Raw genomic sequence first — 8,503 nt, 5'->3', positions numbered from 1 at the left:
CAAACGTACTGATTCCCGTAACTTTGAAAAAGCACTATTTGCCTGCCACGGTGCTTAGCAAAGGCCGCTAGGTGCTGAACACTGCCTCTCCGGGTTGCAGCGTTCAAATGAATGAGGAAAAACGAAGTCTTTCTCCCCTCCTACAAATCTATGATGTAAGTCTGTTCCAATGAAAACAGGTGGAATTCCCAGATTCAACCAATCACGCTTTGTTCCCGAATTATCCAAGTCAGAGAGTGAGTGTAGCCAGTCATGGCGCTGCTGTAAACTAGGAAGGGACAAGCAAGGAAAACAGAAATTTTAATGTTATTCAACCGGGGAAGATACTACAAACTCCGCACTCGTTACGCGTACATGTGCTACGACTGTGATTATTTCTACCAGGAAAGGACCTCGATACTGAATCGCACTACTGCATTAGACTAAGAGAGCGAGTAGATTTGTGTGTATGATTGCTACAAGCTACAAAGTTACTACCCATCCGACTGGATGGAATCGCTGTGACCTTTTGGCGAAAACACATTGCGAAGGACTGCTGGAGTTAAGTTTGAAGTCGTTAGGCTTTTGTGGTATGGTTCAACCGAAGTGAGTTTTATATATAATTTTCGCTTCCATCAGAGACTGATCAACACGGCGAACATGCCGGGGAAAACCAAATACAATTTAGTTGATGATGGGCATGATTTGCGGATTCCTTTGCACAACGAGGAAGCATTCCAGCATGGGATCAATTTCGAAGCTAAGGTGAGTATCGATCGAAATGCTAGGTGGGTGCTTGCTTGTCTGCTGTAGACTAGAAGTTAGGCACACATTTTGTCGCAGACAAGCATTCTGAGACTATCAACTGGATGAATGTTGATGTTAACAAGTGAAATGTTAGCTTCATAAATAACGAAATGGTACCACGGCCAGTTGTAGGCGATTTCTTGGACATGGAAGTTGTTGTTCGGTCACTTTTGTCCAGACTTGAATATAGACGCCTAGGTATATGCATACTTGGAGATTACAACTACTCTTCAAAAGGGCAGTCTTATGTGAAACTGCTCTTTTATAAATGGCAGTCTTACGTGAAAACCTCATATTGTATCTGGTGCCCGTCAGCCCACAGTAGCTAGGTGCTTTGGTAAGTTGACAAACGAATGTTCTGCTTTAACTCGTAGGATATGTTTATATGTAAAATCGTGAGACGCAAATGTTAATTCAGTCTTTTCTTTTTTTAATCGATAGTATATTGGTAGTCTGGACGTGGCGCGACCGAATAGCCGAGTGGAGATAGTTGCTGCGATGAGACGAATACGGGTGAGTGCTGTTCCAAGATTCCCACGCAAAAGCAGACGACACAACTCGTACCAGCCTTTTAACGATTTTGTGTTTTATTTGGAACACATGTACTCTAGTTGTATTCAGACATTTATGTTTTGGAATGCATCTCTAGGAATTTTTGCCCTGCGCTGCGCAATAAGTTCTGGTCTCCATCACACTAAGTGCCAAACTGGGTATCCCTCCACGGGTTCACAAAAGTCACGTATAGAGGTGTGAGAATCAAGAAAGGAATGAGGAGAGTCAACATTTTAAGCATGCAGTTTGAAGCCCGTTTTTCTCAACCATTGAATTTTGTGTAGTTTCCATTAAAACAGGCTGTTTTAAACAGTCAGATTTTGTACTGGAATACTTTTAACCGTTCAAGATGAGCCTGCAATTGTAACCAGCTGTTGCATGTCACCACTCAGTGCACTGACTTTGTTCTCAACTGTTTAATTCATTCAAATATTTATGTATGCATTTATATTTTATCCGAAGCATGGTCATATTATAACTGATGAACGTGTTGGTCATTATACCAAACGTACGGTTTGTGTCATACTGAACAAAGCATGCATTTTTAAGATGTGTAAATTAGGCATTATTTTAGATGCAGACCGTATTTGTACATTATGCAGACGGCTCAGTAGGGTGAGTCTACTGCATTGGGAACATTTAGTGGTTTTGAATCTGTGATTGATTTTGAACACAGTTATTACAGCTTGAGTTCCCTCAGATTAATGCATTTACTAATAAATTACCTCCAACCATCCATAAAACATACTTAAAATATCTACAGTGTTGAGCCACATGCATTCACTAAATGTTAAAACATGTATGGGCTTTGAGCTAGACGGGACATAAATTACTTATATATGTATGTGTATATATATATATATATACACACACACACACACACACACACACACACACACATGCAATATAGTCAGAAATGTGAGTTCACACAAGTATTTGCAAACACAATAATAATAATAATATAATAATAACAATAATAATAAAAAGCCTAAAAGATGCCAAACGTGTTTAATCAAATGTTCAAACATATATTGTTGATGATTTGCGAAGTACTGATGTGCATAAGCTTAATTTGATGCCCTGCTTGCATGAGCTCAGTGCCATTACTGTTTCAGTTTCAATTTATAGAAAACTATGCAACCTCTAGGCTGCACCTTTCCCCTTCAAGTGTATGCTTTACAGATGGTGATCAAATCATGTATTCTTAAAATCACAAATCTGTGGTTGTCTTCCGATTCTTAACACCAAGATGTGAATTACAGCCTGTTCTGTTAAAGACCATTTTATGAATTTTATTCAGCTGCAGTCTGTGTCATGCATGGCACATTATCTTAATATTGACGCCAACACAGGGAACCAATGGGCAACCATTGGCAATTTTATTCCCTGATCATGCAAAAAAAAATTTTTTTTTTAATGTGGTAAAAACAGTTCATTTATATTTTATCATAATGGACACATGTGATTAGAATAATGCATCCAAATGTCTTGAACATTTGTATTTACACACCATCCGCTCTGAGCCCATATCTGGAAATGGTGGACTAGTTCATGGCATGTTCAGTCAGCATTTAATTTTATTTTGTGGTGGTATTGTTCACAGTGCAGTCTGTGTTGCTGCAGACTCATGATTTCTGTCTAGCCACCACACTAGGTGCAAATTATCCTATTAAGTTAAAAGTGGGGACCCCCTGCCTAGATGTGGCAGATGCTCCCACTGGCACAGGGACAGGAATTGGTTCAGTTGTATTCTGTTCAGCCCTTGAATGGATATCCAAAAAGTTCTCTCTGAAATGAGGGTGAAAAAACAATGCATCATCTAATGACTATGCCCTCAGATGATCCCCTGCTTGATCACATAATTGGACCCATAATCCAGTGCCAGTCATTTGCACATCAGATAATTGTTTATATAAAAGCGGGTTTTAGGAAGCCTGTGGATATCAAATGTCTCTTTCCATACTGACTCTGATGATAAGCAGATATACCAACAATAAGATCTACTCGTTGCTACTTACACATAATTGACCCTTATACAACGGTATGCTCTAAGACTTTCTACCCCTGTTGAATACCGTAGTACCATGGTTAGCTCTACATTCTGCAGTAGCTCCAGAGCCTATCCCTACTGAGAGAAGTCACAGTGTTTAGCTTTTTCCACATTAAGACAGTGTCAAAGGAGTAGCCATTTGTGGGCGTGAATTACAGTGTGCTTTTCAATGCTTGCATATGTCTTTCTGTGATGCAAACCGTAGCACTGTGCCTCCAGAGCACATTGGTACCACACACAATGCCAGCCCTACTGCACACCACAGTGCTATCTATTTAAATATGTTGATTTATGTTTATATGGGAATAGTATGCTAATAATTTCCCATATCAGCAATTTAAGTGGTCATTGATGCAACATAACGAAGAAGTGGGCCACAATATTGGAATCCACTTCACAGTTAAAGGTAGTGCTGTGTAAGGTAGTGCTGTGTAATTTGTCAAATGTAACATATTTCACAGTCCCCTAGGTCTAAAATTTAGGCATCTCAGTTCTCATCTCAAATCCTAGGCAAAATTTAGTATATATATATATATAATTACTGAATGTTTTTTTAGTAAAAGTCATACTTTTCTAAATAGCCTATACACATCTGCAGCACAGTCTTGTTTTGAGATCCTGCAGTATTATCGTCATGACTACGTGCAGTAGGTGAGACACACCTTAATCTGGCACTGTGAGACAGACTGATTAATCAGACCGGATACTCAGCGGTAGCTCCTAACCACACTGAATTCCAGTTGAGGGCAGAAATTACATTTGAGTGAACCTTATTGCAGTGGTGCTAAACTTGGTGCCCTCTATCTCTACTGTACTTAAAACAAACCCAGGGCTCAACAGCTTGCCCATAGTGGTGGCTTACAGCTTCAGTAATTAATTTCTATTTTGATGCAAGTGTTACTCAGCATTCCTTTTGATTTATTAAAAAGGAATGTGTTTCTATGGTTTATGCCTGTTGTTTTTATCAGTTGTCTTATCAGATTCTTCACTGATGCCCATCTGAGTCTGTGGACTAAGTGGGTGGGCCAACATACTATTTTTGAGCATGTAGATTGTAAAAGCATCTCTCATGTGCCAGGTCATTTGCCTGTGTGTGTTAAACATGATGTGTAATTAAATTCCACAGATTAAAGTAGTAGCCTATGTATTTAAACATTTCCTTAAGGACACAGAACATTTGTTTTTTATTTACTTATGTGAAATGATATTATTATATTTAATGAACAGCACTGCAAGCTAGATTTTACACTGTAAAGGGTACAAAAAGCTCCAAGGTTTCAATTTCTTGCTTTTATGGCAAAGGATCAACTGTGCTTCAAAGGTGAATCCTGACATCCATTCTGACATTATTTGTAACCCACACCACACAGACATCAAATCTCACATATCTCAGAATGCTGGGTGAATACATAGTGATATCATGTAATCTTTATCTCATGGATTTGTATCAGTTAAATTGTTTTTTGCTTGTTTACTTTGTTTAGTTGAGTGGAAGCACATTTATGATATAGTGCATGAAGTATTATTCAATTAAAGTGAGTCTCTGGTGATTTCATTCTGAAGAACCTGTGTATTGAATATATTGAAAGTGCAATGTTTGCATTTGTTATTAATGTAATAGGGAAAAGACCAAATTCATTACCATATGAAGAACACCCTTGAGTTCAGTTCAAATCTATTGTTGAGACAAACGGTTGCTTAGCAACTTTATTCTGACATTACTGTAATCTCTGCTCAAGAGCACTCTTCAGAAGTCCTAACTGCAGCTGAATATGAAGGTGATCAAGTAGATGCACTGCGTTTTACAATAGATTTCATGGAATTGAGGTTTTTTTGTATCATTCTTATTTATATTTCATAAGATATAAAATGTGTCATAACCAGGGTAGATTCATTTGTATTGCATAGCAAAATTTGGTATGTTGGCACCAGAAATTCGATCAAGAATTGTTTGTGAAAAGAGGAACACTTGAGAATGGATCTTGTAGAGTTGTATGTCTTCATATGAAGATCAATAAAATCACATCAATACTAACTCCTTACATAGGCAAAAATAATAATCAGGGCAATAATTGCTAGTAGAATCTATTATGATTGAAATGCAGAAGAGACCACTGTAGTGATTTAATGGATTATTTTGTCATTAATCTACCATTGCCTTGTAAATTGGATGAGCTTTGACAGAATTTGATAAGATTAGACTGAGCCAGTTTTGTAGGGAATAGGAGTATACTTTTTTTTAGTTGTTGGAGGTTGGATGTCTTTGTTGCTTATAAATAGATTGGACCAGATGGTACCGTGATGTCGACAATGGTGATATTGATGGTGGTGATTTTCAGTCATGTGCAATACTGTGTAACCGCTGAATGAGGCCCAGAAGTGTTTTGCTTGTTATTATTAGGCTACTAATAGGAGCCTCTGATCAGCTGTAAAGCAACCTCTGCAGAATCTCCTCCCAGTTTGCACTTGAGGTGTTTGACTGTTCAGCCGCATATTGGATGTGGAATTTACCCAGCCCTTGCTCTTAATTGCTCTTATGAGAGTTTTGTCAATCCTTCCAAGTAATCCTTTTGTCTGGAATTAACAATGGCAGATCCATTGAAGTAGCATTAGGCCCATGTTAATCTTGAATATGAGAGGCAGTGGCAGCAGTGCTGTGTGCCTACAATTTATTTTATCTCCAGGTTTAATTAAATGTGGCTTGTGTTTGCCTGCCACACATTGATTGACACCAACAAGATATCCACCAGACACCAGTCAATTTAAACAAGCTGTGAATCATTAATGGTCATCCTTGCTGGGGTGTCCGGCGTTTGTCTGCTCATACTGTGTGAATCAGCCCTGTACGGCACATTCATCCTGATGTGCAAGACAAAATGAAATATCAAGGTCATTAATGACTGGATGCCCAATCAAAACAGGGGTCTTATGGCTTCCTCTGGAAGGAGCATTGTAGGCATTCTGAGTCATGTTAAATCCATGTAAGATTTTATTGATATATGTCCTTGACCACAGCATCTGGTGTCTTTAGCAGTTACAATTGCCAAAAACGAAGTTGTCAGTTGAGGAGCTACCATTTAAAATCTATGCGGAGAAACATTGACGTTTGAATCTAGTATTAGAACAGAGCTTCATTGCCTAAAAGTTTTACAAGCTCTCACTGGAAATGATGTTAACAACATTCCCCTTCAGTCATGTTAGCGATACAAAGTAGAAAGGTCAAGTGACTGAGCTAATAACTTCTGCTGGCTCACGCTGTGCCCCCTGATTCAACCTGAACCATTAGGAGAGGAGTAAAACCTGCTGTCTGCTTGTCATTGGTTCCAGGTTAATGTTTAACCGAATCTCATGCATTGGCAAAGAATACAGCTACTATGGATACAGCTTATAGCGCCTTAATGCATGTTAAGACCAGTGATGTAGTAATTTACAGAATGTGTATCGGCTTTTGGTAAGTCAAGGCATGAATTCCCCTTACCATATTGGTTATCATTAATAATGATAAGTTGTAAAAATAAGCAACTGGTATTTTTTCCTCTGAAACGGGATTGGTGGATATTACTGTACTTTATAATTGGTTCTTGCATTGCTGTGCCACGGCATAGAAATATCTGTCCACATCCCTCGCTGAACCCAGCTAACAAATCAGTTTGCCCTCAACAATGGTCTCCCTGTGCCCTAGTGTTTTCCTGTGGAATTCTCCAGCCCCTCTGTGAAACGTGTTGGGTTACTCCTTCCTGTGTGTACAGCGAGGGGGCAAAGCCATTCGCTGAGCAGACTGGCTGATGACTCTTGGAAGCCAGCCTGCGTGCTAGAGTGTCCCGTCTTTTCTCTGCGAAAGAGCTCCTTTTGACTCTCAATGAGAATATGTGCTTCTCTCCAGCACCAGCTGCCCTGCTGCTGCATTGACCAAGAGTGAAGCAATGGAGCCGACACATAGCCAGCCCTGTTCTGTGGTTTGCCATAGTAACTGAGATCTCTAAATCAACCTCCTCGCTTTTCTCTCTCCACCCCCACTTCTCCCAGTGTCTTTTTTGCTAAGCAGTCAGTAAAGCCAGTCACCTTCCTCCTTTCATCAGAGTTGGTGTGAAGCTATGGCTGATTCATGGTTTCTGCGTTCAGAAACGTCCCCTTTTTCAGGTTGGCTATAACGGATGAAGTTATTGCCCTAATTCACGTCTCCTTTTTAATCATGTCCTCCGCATCAGAGATTTAACTCACTGCAGGTGTTTTTTTCTCAAGAAAAATTCAGTAACAGCAGATGAATATGCTGAATGTGGGCCTTAGTTTGATTTTGTGTGTGTGTGTGTGTGTGTGTGTGTGTGTGTGTGAGAGAGAGTGAGAGAAAAAGACTCATGTTGCCAAGAAATCACTTAATAAATTAAAGGAAAAACACAGAAGTGTTCTCCTTTGAGCCATTGCTAATATATAGTAACTAAATGAAAATAAATCTTCAACCAGACCTCATGGTTTTCTTGATAATGCTCCCCCCTTCTGCCTCACTGTAGGCTGATATGATATACACTGCCTTAAGGCTGCATTTTGTCTGTATCAGCAAACGTGTTGGGAGGTCGGTAGATGGTCCATGGGGAAATTGATTTGAAGGAAGAAGAGTGCATCAATAATAACTTAATGAGACGCTACATATGAACCAAGACAAGAAAATTAAGACCTCGGTGTGCCGGCTACCAGGAGTCTGAAATTGTGTGGTTTCTTTCCAGTCTTGTAGAGGGATTGAACAAAGCAGTGGTTAAAGCCAAATGTTACCCTTAATCTTATTATGTACATTTGTGATCTGAAGCAGAGACTTCATTTCTCACACAGAATGTCAGGGGTGTTTTCAATTTAGAGCCCACAGACAGTTGAAACAAGAAAAAAGTTGGATGCTGTTTTGCAAAAGCAATAACTTTCCCTGCAAAAAATCCCATCTGAAAAATCTCTCCGGCCCTATTTTGTATCCACCTTGTGTTACTCTTTGATTCTTTCATTCCACAACGAATTTAAGTAAATTCCCTTTAATGACATTCAACCCCAAGAGCAGGTTTCAAGGCCATAATCCACAGAGCTACATAATACACTTTGTATTCTTTCCCATGAATTTTTTGTACTGTATAA

The 8,503-nt window shown here is 39.3% G+C and overlaps 1 protein-coding gene across 1 annotated transcript in view; it reads left to right on the top strand.

The window, feature by feature from the left end:
* The first annotated feature begins 220 nt into the window (after nt 1-220).
* nos1apa (nitric oxide synthase 1 (neuronal) adaptor protein a) overlaps nt 221-8,503 on the top strand; it is an 83,480-nt gene continuing 75,197 nt past the window's right edge. Inside the window, exons 1-2 of the mRNA XM_036521208.1 lie at nt 221-744; nt 1,228-1,299. Of these exons, the coding sequence (XP_036377101.1) occupies nt 640-744; nt 1,228-1,299 (177 nt within the window). The 5' untranslated portion in view covers nt 221-639. The remainder of the gene's footprint in view (nt 745-1,227; nt 1,300-8,503) is intronic.

The sequence above is a fragment of the Megalops cyprinoides genome, chromosome 2 (genome assembly GCF_013368585.1).
Source record: "Megalops cyprinoides isolate fMegCyp1 chromosome 2, fMegCyp1.pri, whole genome shotgun sequence".
NCBI classification, from domain to species: domain Eukaryota; kingdom Metazoa; phylum Chordata; class Actinopteri; order Elopiformes; family Megalopidae; genus Megalops; species Megalops cyprinoides.
Note: the sequence above shows the minus strand (reverse complement) of the source record. Positions and strands in the feature narration are given on the sequence as shown.